Below are 22,444 nucleotides of genomic sequence, written 5' to 3'. Positions count from 1 at the left end.
AAAAATCCACCGCATTTTTTTTTTTTTTAAAAGGTGGCTAATTGAAGTTTTAAAATATAGCGGGTAATTGTAGGAGTTAGTTAATTACTAATAAACCCCTTGGCATATGAAACTAGTCCCGGATGTTCTCAATGTTAACGGTGTGACCGTCCTAAGGATAACGGGGGAGTGTTGGAAACGGCACCGTTAGAGATCCCGCTCTTCCGGTGTTCGTGTAGTAGCGTGAGATCCATTTCCACACCAGCGATCTCATTGTCCCCTCTCTCCTCTGGTCTTCATCCAACAACGATTCGAAAATCTAAGCTGAAGAATTAGGGTTTTGGCTGATAGATTTTATAGCTGCTCATTGTCTTGTTTCCTCGTTCGTTAAGAAAAGAGGTACTTCCATTTCCAAACTCCTCTCGAATTTATAATTATTCTTTTCTCATCTCCAAAATAATAATCATAATAATAATAATAATTGGCCGTTAATTTTGAAAGAATTGTGATTTCCGCAATAGGTTGAATTGCGATCGGATGGATTTCAAACTTATCAGTTTTCAATTCGAGGAGATTTACGGAATTATTGTTTATTTGTATTTATGTGTAGTTTGTTTGAATTGCAATAGATTCGAACTCTGGCATCAATGTGTATTAGAACAAGCGCGTTTTGTCATTGTGGTTGTCTGGAAGCTTGAGACGACGTATAACTGTGAAATATGATTGGCAACAGGATGTTTAAATTAATGTTATTTGTATTAGAGAAGTTGCTCTTCAGTCTTCATGCTGAGCTAGATTGTAGAAGAGAGTGATATTATACTGAGGTTATTCAAGGATGAAGGAAGTTCCAATTTGAATTCCAAAAATAGTCGTCAAGAATTTAAAAATCTGATCCTGATAATGCAAGTTATCAGCTAAGTGCTTTTGCAGACTTTACTAGCTTCTAAGTCCAACATTTGATAATTGAAACATGAGATATCTGGAAAGATTTGATTTCCATATGGATATGGTGTATGCCTTTTTTTTGTTGGCTTGATTTGCACTAATAACATTGCCTAAATAACATCTTATTACTGTAAGAGATTAATCTCTGGGAGGTGTTAACCCATTTCAATGTTTAGCACTTTTGATAAGCTGATTTATGTTTATCTTTCAGGTTCTTTTCGCTTGATGTGAACTGAACTGTGAAACCAAGAAAGTCTAAGAATGTCAACAGAGGGAGGCAATATTGGTGAAATTCCAGAGAATCATATGGAGGATACTTTGAAACCTGCAGAGCAAAATTTGTCTGAACTGCATCATGGGACCAATGGAAATCTTCCCTTGGAAGATGGACTATGTGGTGGCAGCCCATATTCAAGTGAGGATCGTGATCAGCTTGAACAAATGGCCATGGAATTAACATTTCAGAATGAGTTCTTGAAGTCCCAATTTCAAGGCGTCAAAAATTTCCAACTGATGTCTAATGTAGCTACTGAACATAGAGGAAGTGAGCAGGAACGTGCACAAAAACTTCAGGAAAGGATAGAATCTTTAAATAAGCAACTTTTGGAAGAAAAGCAAACACGTAGTGCAGCAGAGGAGGCTTTGAAGCATCTTCAAACATTATACTCAGAGGCAGATGCAAAAGCCCAAGAACTCTCTGAAAAGCTTGTTGAAGGTCAGATCTATATGCAACTTTATACCTTTTTTGGGGAAGAAAATGTGTTTTATGACATACTCCTTAAGATCAGCTGTTATGAAAGTTATGGAGCACAAGTACAACTGAAATCTTGTTTTTCCTTTTGAAACTTTTATTTTTATATGGAAAATTCCTAGTCATTTAAATTTCTTCATGGACGGAATGAACTTATGTAGCAGACCAGGATGCTGGACTACCACTGTAAAATGAGAATATATGGTACTCTGCTTTATGACAAACAAATATAAAAGGTTTTGTTTCATGCTGATCACTAGCAAGAAAACTTTTTAAAGAAATTGTCTCATTTTATCTTTCTTAGTCTGAATATGTATCATTGTTTATTCACGTAGCTGAACAGAAGTTAAATCAAGAAATAAAAGACCGTGAAGAGAAGTACTCTGAGCTTGATTCAAAATTGAACCGGCTTCTCAAGCGAGCAAAACATCGTATTCAAGAGGTTCAAAAGGTAAATAATGCAAGGATACTTTCTGGTTTAGTTTGTCTATATGATTCAGGTGCATAAGCTATAAGTTATACCTTGCTTAATTGAGATCATGTTCTTATGATAACAATATCATAGAGAAGAGCTAGAATATAATGCTTGAAGTGTTCTGATGTTAGCATCAAAATTCATGATTTAGTTGCAATAATTTGTTTTAAAAAATAATGATTTTCAGGAAAAAGATGAACTTGGGGCCCGATTCCATGATGTAAGTGAAACGGCTGAACGAGCAGTATCCCAGCAATCAGCATTGCAGCAGGAGCTTGAGCGCACTAGGCAACAAGCAAATGAAGCATTGAAAGCAATGGATGCGGAGAGGCAACAATTAAGAAGTGCAAACAACAAGTAAATATCTAATTAAATTGCTTCTTGGCACCAATTTTTGCATATTGAATGACTGAGGGGTGTTTCTACGTGCATGGATGAGTGTGTAATTTATTCATATAGCATACTATATTATGATTAATTGTTTTTTTTTTTTTTTTTTTTTTTTTTTATGGGTCGAATATGATTAATTGGTTATGTACATGGTAGCTTGTGTTTTGATTGAGTTTAATATCATTATGCTAGAACATGATACTTCCGAGTAATTCACCTTGCGAGAATATGCCATGATGGAGCAAAATATACTTCCCGATGTTTGTGTATTTCCTGCACACTTTATTTATTTCTTTTCCAATAGTTAGGATTAAGGTTTTCTCTAGTTGAGTACTTAAGATCCCTTTTGGTGGAAGAGGATGGAAACTGTTCCTCATTGACTGTTGATGATCAATAGTTTTCTTTTAGTGGTTATCTTTTTGGGAAATAAAGGATTGGGACATGTTGGGTTCGTTATATAGCTTACTTTCCCTCGAACTTGATGTATTTATTTTGAGGGATAAACAGCATTAGAATTCTGTTCTTGGAATTTCCTTACCTATTAATTTATCTTCCAATTGTAATATTATTGTTGACATTTAGACTCCGAGACAACATTGAGGAATTGCGACATTCATTACAACCAAAAGAGAGTGCTCTTGAGGCATTGCAACAAACACTTTTGGAGAAGGATCAGGTAGGAGTGATTTTGCATACCATTAAAGAGGTTCAGTTCGAGTTTTCTAAACATTACTACTGTTGGATGGAGAGCTTTGCTGCAGATGTTGAAAGAGGCTCATTGTTTTCATATATGATATCTGTTTCAACTTCCTTCCTCAGATGTTGGAAGATATGAAGGGATTACTGGAGGCTGCTGAGGAGAAAAGGAAAGCATCAATTGCTGAACTCTCTGCTAAACATCAGAAGGTCTACTTGGCATTTAGATACCTAAAACATGGTCCTTATTGTTACATATGAGAGGGGGGGGGGGGGAGGGGGGGGGGGGGGGGGGGGGAAATTGTCTTAACGAATTTTACCTCACCACACTCACTCTGTTTTCTTCAGAACTTGGAAAGTTTGGAAGCCCAGGTTGCTGATGCTTTATCTGACAGAAATAAAGCAACTGAAACTATTTCTTCACTGCAGGTGAGGATTATTTTAGAATGTTATTCTGTTTTAGATGTATCATATATATTCCTGCAATTGAGCTGAGCCTAGCACAAATGAATGTCAATCGGATTGTGTAAGTTGTTGAGTTTAACTCAAAAACGATCCAAGTAATGGTTCAAGCATGTACAAGTGAATCTTTCAGGATGCATGAGCATGTTCGTGAATTTGCTTATTAGATTTTCTTCCCTCTGTATACTATAGTAAGCATCACAACTAGAATATGGACCTTCACAAATTCACCCTCACCCTTTTGTACCCCATCAGTTCGGTCCTATCAAATTTCGGGTGAATAAATTAAAAGCACAAATTGCAAATATTTTCGTAAACTCTTTATCGGGCTTCAACAATCAAATCTCAAGCCTGTATTTTTTTTTTTTTTTTTTTTTTTCCATATTAGTCAAGGCGCTGTTGATGACTCTAATTATGAATAGATTTAGCATTTTTGAGCATGGTCATCTTTCAGACAAGCCTCAGAGTAGGCTTAAATAGATAAAGGTAAACAAATTGAGCAAACTCTGGTATGTTCAGGAAAAAATCTTTTAGTCTGCAGCCCCCAACTAATATAAACCAAAATTGGTATATTGCTTATTAGTATGTAAGAAGCTTGAATGATAAAGTGAAATTAGGGATAGTGTGATAGCAGTGAGTTGCTGCCTGTGACATTTTATTTCTTTGCTCCCTTTGGAACTTTTTATGGCTGCGTACTTGTGGAAATTCTCAAAGTTTGCGGAAAGTTATCATATTCAATGTCACTTAAAACTTTACTTTCCAGGTGCTGGTTGCAGAGAAAGAGTCAAAGATTGCAGAGATGGAAGCAGCATCAAGTGGGGAAGCAGCACGGCATAGAGCTGCTGCTGAATCAGTTAAAGGGGAGCTCGCTCATATGAAGCATGAGCATGTATGAGTTGTGCTTTGAAAAGCATAAATAATTTAGAACTCTATGGGCATTTCTTATTGTTGATTTAACTCTAGTAAATTTGATGAAGTTTTAGAACTATATGGGATATTACCTGTATTGTCCCTTGAAATATTTAGATTGTTAGCATGAAAAATAAGAGATCGATAATGCTTTCAGGAGAAAGAAAAGGAGAGCTGGGAGGCTGCATTCCAGGCACTCAAAACAAAGCTGGAAATTTCTGAAAGTAACTGTATACGTGCTGAAATTGAAGCAGCTAAAATGAGAAGTATATTTTTGCCCCTTTTATAGTTTTCATCTGCTAATGTATATGTATGTGCCATTGTAAGATACACTTTATTTATTTATTTTTTATGAGGCAGGCCAGCTGGAATCAGAAGTATCTGTGAAAACCCAAAAGTTAAATGCAAGAGATGTTGAACTAGCAGCTGCACAACAGGAGGTAATAATAACAATATGCCACTTCTTGCATTTCCAACTCAACGGTTGGCTGAAAGTTCTTGTAAATATTTAATGGAAATAAAAGGAAGAAAAAGGGACAAACAACATTGTGGATAGTAAATGGCCTAGAAATATAATATACTTAAGTCTGTTGTAGTTAGTTGGCCTTGAAATGATGATTTTTCCTGGTCTCTGTTTCCATTTGAAAATTTTCACGAGTTATTATATCTTTGACTTACTACTTCCAACTTTTGTTGTCGCCAATTATTTTTGGATTTTCACCTTTGGAAAATGTGCACTGATTTCAAAAATCTCCACATCTTTTGATCTCAATTAATCAAAAGATGGTTCGGGGCATGAATATCAAGGACCTTGGAAACTTTGCTTCTAGAAGATAATTAACTATGCTTACATCCATGAGGATAGGTGTGCGCTTCAGTATGCGGCAAATTATTTACATTTTGTTGTTGACCAAAAAACTTGCTTGTATCCCGACCTTTCTTCTATCTTCATCTATTTATCTCCTCTGTTCAAAACTTGCAGATCAACCGCTTAGAAAGTGAATTTTCTTCCTACAAAATCCGTGCACATGCACTTTTGCAAAAGAAGGATGCGGAACTAGCTGCAGCTAAAGACTCTGAGCAAGTGAAAGCTCTTGAGGAAGCACTTAAAGTACATGCCTGTCATTTCTTTAGTTTTCTAATATGAAGTTGGCACACAAGAAAATATGCTGATTTCTTTACTACGACACTTGCATATGAACATTTAGGAAGCTGAAAAGGAAGCAACATTAGCATATGCTGAAAAGGAGAGAGCCCTTCAAGAGCTTCAGGATGCTTTGGCTAATCATGATAAAGAACTTGCCGAAAGGTAAAATTGTTGCTTTTGTTATCTACTACAGCTGTTGGTGCAATCCCTTTTAGCAGTAAATTAGTAGAAAAGTCTCAAGGTTTACATGCATAGGCACTTGTATGAAAGCATAATTGGTATTTTTCCAAATATGTTTATTGGCTTTATTTATTTATTTTTTAAATCCCTATCCATAATTAGAGAAATATGTAGTAAACTTCTGCAAAGCGGAAATCATCTTGAATTTTCAATTCTACATCTATGACAGAGATGCAGTTATTAGCAATGCCAACCAGCAGATCAAGAGCTTAGAAACAAAGCTTGATTCTGTTAATAGACGCCATTTATCAGATAAAGAAGCATGGGAAGTGAACCTTCATAACTTGGAAGAAACATGGCGATGTAGTGTATCCTTGCTAACCTAATAATTTTGCTCTTTTCTTTTCCCCCCTCTTTCTTTTTCTTCTATCCCACTCTCTACCTCTTTGAAGAGAATGCATGGACTAAAATTCTGAAAATAACATTGTATTTGGGATAAAACTTTTGCAGTAAGATGTGATGCATTAAGAGCTCAAAATGAAGCATCTTCTGGTGAAGATCTACGAAAAGAATTAGAGGAGCTCAAATTACGGTACAAGAAATTGAAGGTATTTTCCATGATGCTGCTAATGGCATTTACAATACTGATAATTATTTTATTTATTTATTTTTTTTTTGTTCTTTTTTTAACTGAATTCACAATGTATAGGATGAGCATGCTTCATTTCGTGATCTTGCTGATAGGATGATTGAGGAGAAGGACAGAGAAATTTCTAGACTTGTGGACGATAATAAGAATCTCCAAAGACATTTGGAATCAAGACCACCGGTAGGTTTCCTTCCCTTTTTCTAAGTGCATATAAACCTTATCCTGTTACTTAATGCTGTCAATTCTTTCCTTTATCAATTGGTCGGAAATGCACGAACAATCTCAGGCTGATCAGAATGATAATTACAACACAGGTATGGGGATATACATTGTACCAATCCCTATTACATTTTCAATTTAGATTAAAGTTCTTTTTACATGCATTCAACAATTGGAGATTGCTGGTTGGCTTTAACTTCATTTATTTAAACTGGTATTGTCAGGCATGCAGAAACAGGATGCATCTTTAAGTGCCTCTGCAGCAGAACAACAGATCCTGGTAAGCTTATCTTTTCTCTGTAGAATTTTTTTTGCCATGAATAATTATTTGGTTGGAATATGAAATATCTATTTAGACAAATTTTAGCTGATAGGAGTATTATCAGAGTTGATGAGTTTCAGCCAGGTTCTCAAATGCAATCTACTTGAATGTATTTGTGTGTTGATAAAGCTTGCATCAACTGTGAACTCAAATTTTCATCTTCCTCTTTTATTTTATTTTTATTTAAATTTCCTCAGTCTCCTCTTTTAACTTCAAAGGCCTGCCAAATATCTTTACCAAAAAGTAAATAGCAAGCCATTAGTACTGAAGTTTAAATAATAGGATACCCATTTTTATATTGTATGCATCTTAATAGAGTTTTGGTTGAGGAACCATTTAAATGCTTGGGTTGGTTTACATTATGAATTTCAGCTGTTGGCAAGGCAACAAGCCCAGAGAGAGGAGGAGCTAGCACAGTCACAGCGGCATATTCTAGCACTTCAAGTATGTAATAACATTCTAGACATAATTATCTTTCAGTTGTGCACTTATGTAATATTTATCGAATCAGGAGGAAATCTAGACATAATTATCTTTCTGTTTTGCACTTCTGATTTATCTATCAAATCAGGAAGAAATCGAAGAGCTAGAGCGTGAGAACCGTCTCCATAGCCAACAGGTAAGAAAAAGCCCGGACACAAAACTTTTGTGGAAGTATTTAAAACAAAAATGACAAAAAGAATGACTGGTTTGAGCACTTCATGGCCACTGACTTGAAGAGAGTTCAGTCTTGATACTGAATGCTGAAAAACAGCTGTATAGTTGACCCAAAATTTTCAAGTATCCTTACTCTTATTGAACACAAGAATCTCCATGCCAGAGGAACGTTTATAGAAACAGGATCATTTTTCGTGTTCGGACTTTTTCTTTGAACTGATGGTAAAATGATGTTATTTGATAATTATTTTCTTTCTGAATGAGCATAGGAAGCCATGTTGAAGGCTGAGCTTCGCAACATGGAAAGATCACAGAAGAGGGAAGGGGTAGATATGACATATTTGAAAAATGTTGTATTAAAGCTTTTGGAAACAGGTATGTCTAAATTTAACTTCTTCTTTTTTTTAAATAATTTTAATATATCTTTTAGTTAACAATATTGAGATCCTAGTGATGATGGAAGTATGATGTTTTCTGATGTTCATAAAATAGGTGAAGTGGAGGCTTTACTACCTGTAATTGGAATGCTTCTTCAATTTAGTCCTGAAGAGGTGAAATTCCCCATTCCTACTTGATTCTCTGGCAACTAGTTATAATGTTCATTTTTTCTCATCAGGTGATTAGGATGTATGGCCTGTGCTGGGAAGTGTAAAATTCAAGTTTTAATGTGCTCTGCCGGCATGATATGCTGGGCCATAAATGAGCAGGACATTAACATTCTTAAACCTGCAATTTTTTTTTGTACCTCCATAAGAATGCTAAAGTGGACATTATTAATCATATATACCAAATCTGCATGGACCGGTTTGCCCATTGAAATGAGCGAGTTTGACCACCTCCACTTTTAGCTATGCCAGAAAACAGGAGGAATGCATAGCTGTAGGTGGTCATTGTTGCGTTAAAATCCCTTGCGTACATATGTTGTGATTTGAAATAATTCTTTTGGGCTTAATCTTGTTGCGAATATCTGTACTACTGAGAAATTGTGTCACAACCTTGACATCTCTTAAAGTTTGTCATCAACTGCCCGATTTGTTAAGTGCATTCATTTTGTTAATACAGATCCAGAAGTGTCAACAAGCCTACCGTACATCTGCTGCTGATGTTCCCAGCCCATCTGGTGATGGTTCAGGATCTGCTCGCTCACTCTTCTCAAGATTCTCATTTTCATAAGCAAAAGGACATTATGTAGAGAATTCTTTGTCGCTATGAGAACTGCGAGCAACTGTAATTCCGCTGTGGCGATAGATATTGGCACTGTGACTCCAGATTCAAAAGCAGAGGTGTGGTCTTGGTGAATCTTGTAATTTTTTGTAGCATTATATCATCATTTTATTGAAACTAAAAGAAATGTAAAGAACCATTACGAGAAGTGCTATACGTCAATGTGAAGAGAGAGGAATATTTTGGATGTTGTGCTGCGGATGATCTTGCTTACCATTTTGCTTGCTACTGCATTTTCATTTCTTCGTCAAATTATTTATTCATATTGATGACCAAAATATATATATATATATATATATATATATATATATATATATATATACATTTATTTATTCTGATTTGCTGGTTAATCAATTTGTGAAACAGAATCGAAAAGGATATTCATCAATCATTTTCGCGGTCCAAAATGTGGTCTATACATGGTTGGTGGACTGGTGTTGGTTCGGCGTCAAAGTTGAAATGTTCAAACTTTTACTCCATAACATAATATTGTTCATCATTTTCCATCATCTATATACAATATTATTCTTTTTATTTATTTATTTCTTAAGTAATTGGATCAAGATTCAAGATAACCGTAATTACAATTTGCCTGTGACCAAAATAGATCTATCTATATTCTATTGAAGTTAATAGTTCCTCCTCGGATTTATCCATGACCTTTTGATCTTTAAGGATCCACACCCATGTCCGTGAAAAAAAGTCATAGTCCCACCTGACACCCCCCTCAAATTCAATGGGTTGGGGACTGGCAACGAGACCGTGAGGGATGATGTTAGCCGACATACCTCTTTTGAGGGTGAGGCTGGGTTTGGCATTAACATATCAGAACGAAGTTCACTGTGGAAATGGACCAATTACCGAATCAAAAAGTCGCTGAACATATTGTAACACGATTTCTTTTTTAAGCCCTTTTAAGGTAAATTACAATTTTATTTCGTACTTTCCATAATTAAAAACACACGTAGAATTGAGATTTGTGTCTTCTAATTGGAAAGAAAAAAACAAATAATAGTGAGGAAATTGAGCCATTCATTTACTAATATATGAGGAAGTTTTGTCCTAATGACTAAACTTGCATAATATTAACTTCAACTCAATTTATGAAAATTGCGCAAGTGATTACTGCTCACTTGTATCGAACAACAATCATTCCCCAAGAAAAGAAAAAGAGGAAAAATAGAATAAGCAAAACAAACCCATTAAAAAAACCAAAAAAAAAAAGGCAAAAAAGCTGCAAACTCTAGTAGAATATAGAGAGGGCAGAGGCAAATTGGCAGAGTAGCGTGATTCAAATTCAAGCATGCCTGGCCTGGAAATCTTTCATGAAAGCAACCAACTTTTCAACACCAGTCAAAGGCATGGCATTGTATATAGAAGCTCGCATGCCTCCCACTGACCTATGCCCCTTGAGCTGTACCATCTTCTCCTTCGCAGCCTCTTTCAAAAACTCTGCCTCCAGCTCTGACTTTTCCAAAGTGAATGGAACATTCATCAGCGACCTCACTGACTTCTCAACTGGGCTCTTGTAAAACCCTTTGCTCTCATCAATGGCGTTGTAAAGGATTTCAGCCTTCTTCTTGTTCTTCTTCTCAACCTCCTCCAGACCACCCTGTTCCAACAAGTCCTCAAACACCAACCCACACATATAGATTCCGAAACAGGGAGGGGTGTTATACAGTGAGTTGTTCTCAGCGTGAATCTTGTAGTCCAGCATCACAGGGGTGATTTCTTGAGCGTTCCCAATCAGATCCTTCTTAATTATCACAATGGTGACCCCTGATGGCCCGACGTTCTTCTGAGCACCAGCATAGATCAAACCGAACTTAGAGACATCAACGGGCTTTGAGCAGAAATTCGACGACATGTCGGCGATCAGAAGGCCGGTCTGGTTTTTGGGAGTTGGGTAGGTCTTGAATTCAACACCGTGAATAGTCTCGTTGGCGCAAATATGCAAATACTTGGCATCTGGGTTCTGCTCCAATGATTCGAAAGCTGGGATTTTGGTGTACTTTTCGGATTTACCGGACCAGATCACGTTGGGTTTACTAAACTTCTGGGCCTCCTTGAAGGCCTTGTCGCCCCACGACCCGGTAACGATATAATCAACCGGGTCATCGGGTTTGCAGAGATTCAAAGGGATGGCGGCGAATTGGGTGGTGGCTCCACCCTGGAGGAACAAAACGGCGTACTCGGGCGGAATATCCAAAAGGGCACGGAGATCCGATTCGGCCTTTTGGATAATGGAGAGGAACTCTTTGCCTCTATGGCTCATCTCCATGACGCTCATGCCAGATCCGCGCCAGTTGTAGAGCTCCGACTGGGCTTTCCTGAGGACGTTCTCGGGCAATATAGCAGGGCCGGCGGCGAAGTTAAAAACCCGATCTTGGGACTGCGCGGGGCTGGGTGGGCGATCTTGGATTTGGGTTGTGGTGGCGCATGTGATGGAGATGCGCTTAGAGGTGGTGGTCGTGGGGTTGAGGTTGGTCCTCGTAGGGAAGGCATTGAAGGGCTTGGGGGTTGGGTTTTTGAGAAGGTTACGGTTTGGGTTTTGGAGGAGGAGAGAATGAGGCGAAGTTGCCATTGCCATGGTGACGGTGACTCACTCAGATTCCAGAACCAGAAGAGAGAAAGAGAGATAGGTGTAAGATGGTACAGAGAGAGGGGTTGGTGGCAAAGACGTATAAATAGGTTAATTTACTTATAGAATATTAAAAATTGGATATTTGGGGAATTAGAGAAGTGATGGTGCCAAAGGTACATGCAACGTTTGTTTGTTAAACTTTGATGTGGGGGTAAGTGGGTTGTTGCCTGATGGTTGGTAAACTAAAACGGTTGACTAACGATGTCGTTTTGTAAAACGGCGTCGTGCTTTCTGCTTGCTTTTCTTGCACTCCAATTTTTACATGCTGGCGTGGCGGCTGAGTCACAGTTTTGAGAAGCACACTGGAATTTTCCCCCAAAGTTTTTGACATTATATGCTCAGTTGGCAGTATTTGCCTTAAAAAGTTGCATTTGAATTTATATGCTCAGTTGGCAGTATTTGGTTTTCCTCATATTCAACATATTTTTGACTAAATTGATAAGAGAATGAGTGTTTTGGTCTGTTATTCATTCATAATAGAGGAGAAAGCGAACTGAAATTCAAACTCTTGCAATTCAAACTAGATTCACAGTGTACATTATTATATGAAGTATGAGGAGGGAGGAAGGATTTCAGGCAGCAAATAATGAATAATGAATAAAAAATTGAACATACGCTGCTCAGCTTTAAATATTTTCCAAAGAAAAGGCACACAAATTATTTTAAAAAATTGAATTTATTGGTATCATTTGTAATAACAATATCGTTAAAGGGAACGATAGAATTACAAGTAAGTTCAATTGAAACTTCTGAAAAAAAAAAAAAAAAAAAAAAGAAAAGAAAAGAAAAAAAGAAGATTATGTTCATTGGAACATAAAATAAGCAATTATTGTTAGTACTATACATTTCATGTTATAGTTGGGTCTGTAAGAGAAAATGTGCTGGTTCACATTTTGAAGTGTAGCCAAACTTAGATGTATAATACTTCCTGTGTACCCCTGTCAATTTTCCCGTTGCTGCCTTTTGGTGTAAACCAACCATCAATCTTGAGCATTCCCTGTTAAACATTCCCAAAAATAAATAAATAAATATTACTAAGATCTTCATGAATTGGTGGACTTTAAGAGTTCATTTGAGGATTGAAAAAAACACACTCACAAGAGCTGATCTTCTGAGTAGCTGGAATGCCACTCACAGGTCCTACTCCATTGCTTGAACCCATAAAGTGTACATTGAGCAGCATAGACTGCTGCGGCAGCTAATAAAGATGGTGGAAACTTGAGCATCTCATACTCAACCAAGGAAAGCTCGATCAAGAAAAATGATAGTGATTCAAGCTGTTTTCGATTGAGGTAAAAAAAATCAGGCCTTGAATTCCCCTATATGAATAACAAGTACTTAGGATTAAAAGAAAAGCCACCAACCTTTTTGTCCGATTGAGCAGCCTTAAGGAACCTTTGAATGAAAACATAAGGTGTTGGAACTGACATGTTAAACTGCAATGTGTTGAGCATAAAAGTCTCCTGTAAGGGGGAAAAGAAAAGGAAGTTCAATTAAATGTTTTTCAAAAAAAGTTTAAAATGTTCAAAGATATACAGTTTAAACTTCTTTACCATTTCCAAAACTTCTTTCCTTGTGTAAGCCTTATCTGATATAAGAATTAGATCCCCTACAACTGGAACTGAAACTTCCTCATACTTGCATGCTAGAAGCATGGCAACCAGACCAACCAACTGAAGCTTCTTTCTTACAACTGATTGCTTGGACAAAAATCTATCAATAAGATTAACCGTCAGAAACAATGTCTCCTTCATGAGTTCAAACTTGTCATGCACCTGTTGATTCAGACAAGCGCCTTAAAAAGGTTATTCACCAATGGTAGTGATGAAGAAACAAAATTACCATATTGTATTGAACCAGAAAACCCAATTTAGGCATGTTGGTCCATCAGGGAAAGTTAGTATACCTCAACAAGCCAGTCAATCAGTATGGCTCTCATCTTCTCATTAATGTCAAATTGTTGGGACATATAGTTAGGTGAAACACAGCCAATACCCTGCCATAAGAAAAGAATGCTGTTTAGCATAACAGACTTGGTAAAATTGATCTTTCTGGTAATTTCTTGCATCATCATCATCATCATTATTATTATTATTACTTTTTTTTTTTATATCGTAATTAATCAGACCAAGAAACTGACAATTACAGCTTGTCATAGAATTTTCCTGAAGTGGCAAAAATTCGATTTCTGCTGTGAAATGTTTTATGGAAAAACTTTTATACCAAAAGAGTGAATTCAAAATTATATCAAATTGAAGCCTACCAATTTGATGAATTGTACAGCCGATACTGATATAAATGCTTGCCATGTATGGAAAGGAAATCACTATTCTATCATGTTGGGATAGATTCTTTCTATATCTGTATAGAGTATTAAATGTTTTCAAGCATAACTCATAATATGGCTGCTAAATACTTAATGCCATACATGGAAATAAATAAAACACTTAATGCCACGCGTTAGCTAGTCTTAGATTGCATCATTACCTGCTCAACAATGAGCTGGGCTGTGTTAAGTTTTTGCTGCATTTTCTTTTAAATTAAACGCAAAAGAACTGGGTAACATGTTGATAACAAGAAAACCAGATCTGTTTTTATTTTTATTTTTTGTATTTTAAGGCCAATTCTAGAATAAGAACATGGTGACAATGAACATACCTCCATTTTTCTATAGTAAGCATAAAGATCCTCAATATAATCTACAACTGCGAGTGGATTCTTTCGGTCGGAGCCATCAATATCCAAAATGGGTTCTTCCACAATATCCTCCATCTCTACTTCCTCCTAATATATTTTTTAAGTGAGTCACTAACTTGAGGTCTGGTTATTTATTATAATATAAGTTTTTGGATTTTCCAGAGAAATTTATGTATAAACGTACCATATCATCTGTTTCATCAGGCGCGGCTTCTGTTTGTTCTAAGAACATGGGCACTGGCTGATCTGCAGGTGGTTTGCATTCTTCATCTATGAAAATACAATCCCCAAATGTACTTGGGCCCGAGGCTGATGAATTTGGCTTCTTTGATTCCTGTTCAAAACCATTAACCATTATTTATATATACAAACCTAAACAAATTACAAATCAATGAAAGAGAAAGAAAGAGAAGAAGGGAGAATAATAGTACCTCAACGCGAGGTTGTTGGGAGCTTGCAATTTGTGCAGCGAACTTCCTATTTTGAAGAAAATTATATTTAAAACACAAATTAGAAGATGGATCTGCTTGATTGCATTAAGGGGGACAAAAAGGAAACGGAGAAGGAAATAGAGATCTATATATGAATTTCAAGTCCCAACTCCCAAGGTTGAACTTTCGAAATAAGAAAAATTGAATTTTTTTTACTTTTTCTTTTTGTTCTTTCTCCTACCTTTTTTACCCAGAACCCAGACGATGGAAAAGAATAAATTATTAAAAGAAAAAAAGGGTGGAACTTGAACCTTGTAATTGGTCTGTGAACTGGATCTGCCTGCTTCTTCTCACAGAATTCATGCCTACTGGAAAAAACCCAAAAGCCAAAAATCAATTCTGAAAGCTAGAAGTTAACAGTAAAACAAAGAAACAATCCTATAGAAGACGAAATTTCGAAAACGCAAGTTTAAATTAGAGAATTACTCTGGGAAGCTTCTCTTGTTAACCACACAAGGGTATGATTGACCTCCAATTAAACTCTGATTTATGACACCTAAAATCCTCCTGTTGTGTCTAATCTCCTGCCCAAACTTCTTGTTCCCCATCTCTACAACTCCTACACATAATATTATTCAAAAAAAAAAAAAAAAAAAGAAAAAAAAAAAGAAAAGAAAAGAAAGCAAAAAATGGTGGTTCAGAATCTAGAGCTTTACAACCAAATTTCACTTTTAAAATTTCCAAAATGTGAAGCTAAGCTCTTAGTTTAAAAGCCAAAACAAGTTCGTACCCTGAAAGTTTGTGGGTCTGTTAAGATTAAGATTGTTCTCGTCAGAAACAACCATTTGTTTATCCATTATATGATTATCTGAAGGAGAGGAACAATCTAATCTAAATCTAACCCAGTGAGCAAAATCACACTCTTTCACTCTCCCTCCGTCTTTCGAATCGGTGAAGAAGCCCTCTAAAGCATTTAAAAGGAAGGAAGAAAAAGTTAGAGCCCCACTGGATCTGGGAAATACAGGGTAGCGAGAGGAAATAAAAGGGGGTAGAAAAGGAGACACGGAAACAGTGGGTATTTGTCTGTATGGGGTTGGGGGGAAGAGACACCCAAAACCCTGCTTTTTTCAAACTCAACGGCTAGTGAAATGTGACCGTTGGATGTGAACGATTTGGATGACTTTCTATGTATGTGTCAACAACGGTCACCTGGTTGGCATGTGGCGTGCCGTATCTGATTTTCAAATTAAAAACTTGCTTTTTTTAATAATATTTTTCTTTTTATTAAATAGACGCCAATGATTGGTCCCTGCGATTTCTAGTTGCTTCCGTTTGCTTTTTACGGTGCTTCAGATGCGCTCCGTGGCTCTAGGCTCCGGCCCACTTAGGCGCTGTTGTTTTTTCTAGGCTGCTCCACTGTTTTTTTTTTTTTTTTTTTTTTTTTTAAACCCATTTTTTCTTCAATTTCCAGTTTAGTAATCAGTCCGAATTTTAGTATGGGGCAAATTCTTGATTTATAACATCGTTTGTTTCTGTTTTGATATCATCCAATGAGGATTTAACATTTACAAATAAAATTAAAAGGAGAGATGCCCATAAACTATTTCATCCATTCAGAAAATAGGCTTCTTTTTATTAAGGAAATTACCCTCTAATGCATGAATATAATTTACTAGCAGCTTTAAAGCTTTTACATTGAAATGGCCATGCTTGGTTGCATGGCAGCTGATGACCCACCCATCAATATCTCTAAATATAATCCAAGCATGAAAAAATATACATTAATACACAAAATTGATGCTACCTATGGCTATCAAAACTGTTACAAGGATTTTTCTTTCTTTCCTTGCATGATATTACAATTTCACTTAAATCTATTTTCAGTAGTGCGCATGACGTCGATGGCCCGAGGTAGAGCAATCAATGGGCTAGGGTGGCCCCATTTGGCCTTACCAACCCCAGGGAAACTCCGAATACAGGCCTAGATCATGAATACAGACAGACTTTTGGGGTGCTAAGATCCAAAGTCGAGAGGGAAACAGCCCACAGATCGTACGCTAAGGTTCCTAAGGAATCACTAAGCGGAAAAGGAAGTGATCGTGCGATGACAACCAGGAGGTGGTTTTTCACCATTTTGCTGTTTCAGGAAAGAGTTGCCTCTAATTTACGACTGAAAATATGTTCACTTAAATAGACTGGAAAGTATTAAACTACTTTCTCTCTCTTTATCAGAGTTTTGTTTGTATCTCTTTATCTTCTGCCTGATTGCCTTCTGCTGATTATCTGCCTTCTTTTTCAGCCTCAAAGGCCTCTGATCCTTATCCTGGCACTTCTCAACATCTTCTTTCATATTCTCAATTTCCTCATCCTCAGTACTCTTGACCGGCATGTTTTCTTGATCTGAAATCTCTATGAATGTTTCATGTACCTTCTGATTCTCCTTAGTTATCTCTTCGCACTCCTCTGTCTCAACCACCCCATGCTTCCCTAGAACTACCTCCTCCTCATCAGGGCTGTATTTCTTTTTAACAGAAATATGCTTCTTGGCTAGTTCTTGTCTTCTGTCCTTCTTGACCTCCACTTGCTTCTTTACCTTATTGTAAAGTTCCATATCGTCATTTTCATCCATGATGCTTTGGTGCATATGGTTGATCTCCTGCTCAATATCTTCCCCTGCTTCCAAAGTCCCACAGCTCATAGTTTCAAGAATAACTTTGCCTAGAACAAATCTTGTCTCACACAAATGACCTTGTCCAAGCATGTTGTAATCAATCTTGAAACTCTTTCTTCTGTTCTTATAGGATTCAATATTGTTGGCAAGAACTTGAAAAATTTCAGCAACATCTTGTCCCATCTTTTTCGAAACAAATACCTAAAACAACAAATGATTTTGATGATATCAAGACATAAACAACAAATGATTTTGGTGATATCAAGACATATTAAACCAGGTATAAAAACAAACAATGGAATTATAATGTGTCAGTGTGGCACAAAACTAAAAAGACGATGGCAACGGCCATTCACATTGACATCAAAACAGCACAAAAGTGTAATAACACCTATCATTTATGTCAATATGAGAAAGAGCACAACAGTAATCCATCCAAAGAGTTAGACAAGGGAATATGAACTAAACTATCTTACAATCAATGATCCATCTGTCAAAAGTATGCTTCAAAACCACTCCTAGAAGATCAAAGATGAGGCAAAAAGTATCAAATATCAATATTAATTAGGTATACTTACCAAACCAGAGCTTTGGAAAATGGGGTATCTGGTCATTGAATTAGACAAACTCTCTTTGTCAATTAAAGCATCTATAGAATATTGCACTGAAGAAGCAAACTGAGACACTTCTTTTGCAAGTTCTTCATCCGATTTAAATTTGAAGGACCTCAAGATCTCTGGTATGAAATTAACTTGAACTTCAGTATTTTCTCTGGCAAATTTAATACCTTCTTTCCACTCTCCAAGATACAGGATAGAAGCAAAAGCAACAATTACACGAGCATCTTGAGGGTTCTTGACTAATGCGATGTGAAATGCCAAAATTGCAATCCTATCCAGAAACAAAATTTAATCATCAAGGACATCTCAGACAATCTTGACTGCAAATATAAAAAACAGAAGACCCACTGTGATGCATATCTGCTTGTGCTTGGAAACAAATTTCTGAACCAAAATACAAAAGAAAGAATACAGATCCATGATGTTTTCAGTAGTATCACTAGCAGAAGAGTAAACAATTTTCTTACCATAACCTGCAGTTAATAGGTCGATCACAGGTAACCAGTTTATCCAAACTGAAGAATAGTTTCTGTCAAAAAGAGCAATATAAGTCTAGTTGAAGTTCTCATCTGGGCATAACCCGATCTAGCTGACACTAAACAAAAGATATCAATAGACCACAAATGCAAGGAGCCCAGGTACAAATACTAGAAGGCCATCATCATATAGCTATAAAATGAGCAGTACAAGACATCTATTAACAGGCATTTTTCCATCATGTATCTAGAGGATAGCAATATTGCATATGATAATATTCTAGCATTCTGGACTTTAAATTCGAGAAAACTGATGCAGATGTGGAGTATTTTATTAAATACTAACTCAAGAGCATCCAGATGGTAAATTATCTTCAAAATTCATGCTAAGCTCTTGATCAAGCCAAATCAGATAAACAATGTACAACGGAGTCCTTCCATTTTTCAAAAAATAGTTGTTAAGTTGACATCGATCCTGAAAGTTTGAACTATAAAGGAGTGAAGCCAACTAAGTATATCAACTTAGCATAAATGAAACTTAACACCTCGCCCTAAAGTGCAGGTCCTTCCAAATTCCAATAACGATACATAAATTGGACCTGATAGACAATTAGATTTCAATACCATATTAAAATTATCGTCAATCAAAAATTTTAAATTATTAGAAAGTGGACCCTACGTACATCAAACTAACACAACAAACAGTTAACAATATTAATATTCTCCAATACAATATTTATATCTGTAATTTATTCATCCAATAAACTTTTTGTTCCCCATACTCACCATCAACATCATAGAACTTTGATCAGTTTTCACACTATGTTGTTGATCAAGGTAGGCTGCCTGCAATCCAAATGGGTTGTCAGATATAAACTTAACTAATATCTGAAAAACTTCACCTAATGGTACAACTCCAAAAGTGAAAGAAAACATACTTGAAATGGAAGTAGGATTTTAAGCAGATTGAATCTCTGAAGTAGACATAGAGAAGGCTCAGCAGCTCCATAAGAAAGCATATAGTTCAACTCCATCATTATTCTAGCCTACATGAAGGAAGAATTCCATTCGATAAATGTACGACAAAGAAGTTGATAAACTACAACTAAAGTTAGTAGCGAAATTGTCCGAGGTAAACAACATATACAAAGAAGAATTGACAGATGTATTTCAAGAAGAATAAACTAAATGATATGAACACCTTTCATATTGACAATATAAAGAAGGGACAGGTAAAATAAATATCAAAGCTAAAAAGAACCTTAAACAAAAAAATAAGACAGCATAACAATATCTCTAAAGGTACCTCAGCTAAATGCATAATAGATGAAGAAAGGTTACGAATTGCAGTCTCAACGTCCTTCGAAAATGATAAGCCAAGACGAGCAGCAAGTCTTATGCCACGCAAGATTCTTGCTGCATGACAGTTTATGCACATATTTTGTTTGGTTATTCTGACACAAAATCTGTCTCAAAATGTTATAGTGCAAAATTGTACATGTAAAAAATGGGGAAAACCTACCAGAATCCTCTTTGAATGATAATTGAGCAGGGATTAACGTTCGTAGCTAAGTTCATGTCACACAGAAGTAACAATAATTAAGATAAATAAATAAATGATGTTATACCAAATGCAAGATTCCATCAAAAAGTGAAAAAAAAAAAAAAAAAAAACTCACTTTTGAGGACCTTAAGTCCACCAATCCATCGGCATAATCATAGATTTTGTTCATAAAGGGATCAAAGAATAAACTGTATCCAGGAAAATAAATCCTTGAGTTAGAAAGCAGTCACAATAAACTGATTAATATAAAAGCAACAGTGCTTGTAGTACCTGTTAACCGTGAAGTCCCGCTGCATGGAGTTTCTCCATAGAATAAAATCTTTCTTGTCACAGCCATGTGGCGTGTGGGTGGAATGATGCTCTTTTTTCATGCCAATCTGACTTGCCACTGTATCAAAACTGGATACCTGCACATGCATCACGTTTAGTACATAACGAAAATTATAAAAACAGCTTGCAAAGAAAATCATAGAAATTACATATTAAGAAACGCAGAAACCCACCTCAATGACAGTATCTTTAATACGCACCATACATATTGGGAATCGTCGTCCAACAATATATGCTCTACGAAATTTCTTCCGGATCTATAATAACATTTGGAACCAAGCCAAAAAAAAAAAAAAAAAAAAAAAAAAAACCAAAAAAAAAAAAAAACATTTGAATCCTACCCATCATACATTGAAATTTAATCAATACAACTTATAAAACCACTGTTAAAAGAAAAAAAGAAAAAAGAGAAGAAAACCTCTTTAAGCTTGGCAGTGGTTATCACATCAAAGTCTTTAGGTGTTTTGTTAAGGAGTAGATCTCTTACACATCCACCCACTAGGTATGCCTCAAACCCTATACGTTAATATAAAATAAAGCCATCAAATCATGCAGACAACACATAACGAGATCATTATACAATAATCAATAAATAATTAAAATTCACTCTTAAGCTCAATTAAGCTCAATAAATTATTGATTACTTGTCCCATTTAAGCTTCTTTAACTACAGAGCATATGCATAGATAGCCTTTGTGCGAAAATGGTAACACCGGTTATAAAGAAAATTCTTACCTTCTTTCCGCAGAATGTTCAAAACAATCCGAGAAGGCTCGGTTATATTGAAGCGATGTATCCCAAAGCTTCTTGAATCCAACTTTTTCCATTTTGACATATCCATGTGGGCTGTTCGATATTTCAAACATATTTAAAATCAACCCAAATAAATAAACCTACTTGAGCTGCATTTGAATGAAAGACAAGCAAAAGCAACACATACATTGAAAAGCCACATAATCGGGACCCGATTCTGGGTAAACTTGATCTTGCGGTTTTACTTCCGTCAATGTATGGTTAAATTTAAATCTCTGCCAATGTTATATATATATATATATATATATATATATATAGAGAGAGAGAGAGAGAGAAAGAGAGAGAGCATAAAAGAAAAAAGAGTATAAACTGTTTGAAAAAATGCGTATGAAGAAAGAATCAATGACGTGTGGAAAGAGAGATGGAGCGGACCTGTTGGTTAATTAGGGTTCTAAAGGAAGATAAGAAGCCCTTGTTGCTTCTCAGAGACACCCCCATCAGGTTCAGATAGATTTCTTTCCTATTTTTATGGCGCGCTTTTGTTTCATTTAACGTTCTCCGACCTCTTCAGCCTGCGGGATTTTATTTTCTGGCGCTCGTTTGAAAAACCTAGTGAGTGCACGTAATTTTGTATAATTACCACCCTGACTGTCACCGTTGTCTTCTATCACAGCCTAATCTCCCATCGTCCGTCCATTGGTGTCTGTGATCCATATCGGGAAATTTTTTTACAAACTATTTAATTAATGCAATTTCCTTTTTTGAAAATAAAAATTTTTAAAAAAAATCCATTTAAAAGAAAGGTAAATATTTCTTAATTAGATTTCGGACAAGTATTGGTCCTTGTATAGGGGCACACAGATACTGTCACACTTACCTCCGAAATCGGCATCCGAAATCGGCAGAGTGGAAACAACGCGCGCCTATGATCGTGGGCCTGAAAATTTCCATTCAAGAAAAGACCGAACGTACAATTTTATACTTTCACGAAGCGGATTAGCTCCAGTAACAAACATCTCGATTTATGTTCATCAGAACACGAATTTAAATCATAAAAAAAAAAAAAAAATTATATTTAAATAATTTATACGGAAGAAAGAAAAAATAAATAGTTTATATTTATATAATTTATTAAAAAAAAAAAACAATTTATACTTTCCTGGCTTTGGTGGGCTAAGTCACCTCCGATTCTGCCCCACTATTATTTTATTTTTATCAAAAAAAATAATAATAATAATTAAATTTCGTCGTTC

The 22,444-nt window shown here is 36.0% G+C and overlaps 4 protein-coding genes across 9 annotated transcripts; 1 reads left to right on the top strand and 3 right to left on the bottom strand.

The window, feature by feature from the left end:
* The first annotated feature begins 124 nt into the window (after window positions 1-124).
* LOC107424306 (protein GRIP) lies at window positions 125-10,340 on the top strand. 5 transcript variants are annotated; one of them, XR_003056961.3, is made up of 23 exons: window positions 127-378; window positions 1,136-1,639; window positions 2,011-2,126; window positions 2,338-2,507; window positions 3,123-3,216; window positions 3,360-3,446; window positions 3,585-3,665; window positions 4,462-4,587; window positions 4,765-4,873; window positions 4,968-5,047; window positions 5,590-5,718; window positions 5,816-5,916; window positions 6,164-6,297; window positions 6,445-6,542; window positions 6,644-6,763; window positions 6,870-6,897; window positions 7,027-7,082; window positions 7,497-7,568; window positions 7,696-7,743; window positions 8,051-8,156; window positions 8,274-8,332; window positions 8,844-9,064; window positions 9,372-10,340. XR_003056961.3 is itself a non-coding variant. In XM_016034072.4 (22 exons), exons 2-22 carry the CDS (start codon window positions 1,186-1,188, stop codon window positions 8,952-8,954), a joined length of 2,379 nt encoding a protein of 792 aa, XP_015889558.2. In that variant the 5' UTR covers window positions 127-378; window positions 1,136-1,185; the 3' UTR covers window positions 8,955-9,192. The 5 variants fall into 5 exon arrangements, 3 of the variants coding, with proteins under 3 accessions (XP_048335688.1, XP_015889558.2, XP_024932106.2); XM_016034072.4 differs by lacking the exon at window positions 9,372-10,340 and having other exon boundaries at window positions 8,844-9,192; XM_025076338.2 differs by lacking the exons at window positions 127-378; window positions 9,372-10,340 and having other exon boundaries at window positions 1,468-1,639; window positions 2,019-2,126; window positions 8,844-9,192.
* On the bottom strand, window positions 10,018-11,751 carry LOC107424359 (phosphoserine aminotransferase 2, chloroplastic). The gene has a single exon (XM_016034146.4). It carries the CDS (start codon window positions 11,593-11,595, stop codon window positions 10,303-10,305), a length of 1,293 nt encoding a protein of 430 aa, XP_015889632.1. The 5' UTR covers window positions 11,596-11,751; the 3' UTR covers window positions 10,018-10,302.
* A 559-nt stretch (window positions 11,752-12,310) lies between these two features.
* On the bottom strand, window positions 12,311-15,851 carry LOC107424322 (G2/mitotic-specific cyclin-2). The gene is made up of 11 exons (XM_016034091.4): window positions 15,568-15,851; window positions 15,264-15,396; window positions 15,089-15,145; window positions 14,778-14,823; window positions 14,531-14,680; window positions 14,308-14,433; window positions 13,556-13,645; window positions 13,203-13,424; window positions 13,014-13,112; window positions 12,748-12,926; window positions 12,311-12,646 (listed from the first exon to the last, which is right to left on the bottom strand). The coding sequence occupies exons 1-11, from the start codon at window positions 15,632-15,634 to the stop codon at window positions 12,502-12,504; spliced, it is 1,314 nt and encodes a 437-aa protein (XP_015889577.2). The 5' UTR covers window positions 15,635-15,851; the 3' UTR covers window positions 12,311-12,501.
* Window positions 15,852-16,389: 538 nt separating this feature from the next.
* LOC107424347 (uncharacterized) lies at window positions 16,390-22,252 on the bottom strand. 2 transcript variants are annotated; one of them, XM_016034127.4, is made up of 15 exons: window positions 22,069-22,252; window positions 21,624-21,894; window positions 21,379-21,466; window positions 21,174-21,284; window positions 20,857-20,954; window positions 20,612-20,695; window positions 20,379-20,515; window positions 20,224-20,296; window positions 20,067-20,112; window positions 19,851-19,960; window positions 19,483-19,590; window positions 19,331-19,390; window positions 18,536-18,597; window positions 18,027-18,339; window positions 16,390-17,649 (listed from the first exon to the last, which is right to left on the bottom strand). In XM_016034127.4, the coding sequence occupies exons 2-15, from the start codon at window positions 21,687-21,689 to the stop codon at window positions 16,960-16,962; spliced, it is 2,046 nt and encodes a 681-aa protein (XP_015889613.2). In that variant the 5' UTR covers window positions 21,690-21,894; window positions 22,069-22,252; the 3' UTR covers window positions 16,390-16,959. The 2 variants fall into 2 exon arrangements, with proteins under 2 accessions (XP_015889613.2, XP_024931995.2); XM_025076227.3 differs by lacking the exon at window positions 21,379-21,466.
* Window positions 22,253-22,444: the final 192 nt, after the last annotated feature.

This window comes from Ziziphus jujuba, chromosome 7 (genome assembly GCF_031755915.1).
Source record: "Ziziphus jujuba cultivar Dongzao chromosome 7, ASM3175591v1".
Taxonomy (NCBI): Eukaryota; Viridiplantae; Streptophyta; class Magnoliopsida; order Rosales; family Rhamnaceae; genus Ziziphus; species Ziziphus jujuba.
Note: the sequence above shows the minus strand (reverse complement) of the source record. Positions and strands in the feature narration are given on the sequence as shown.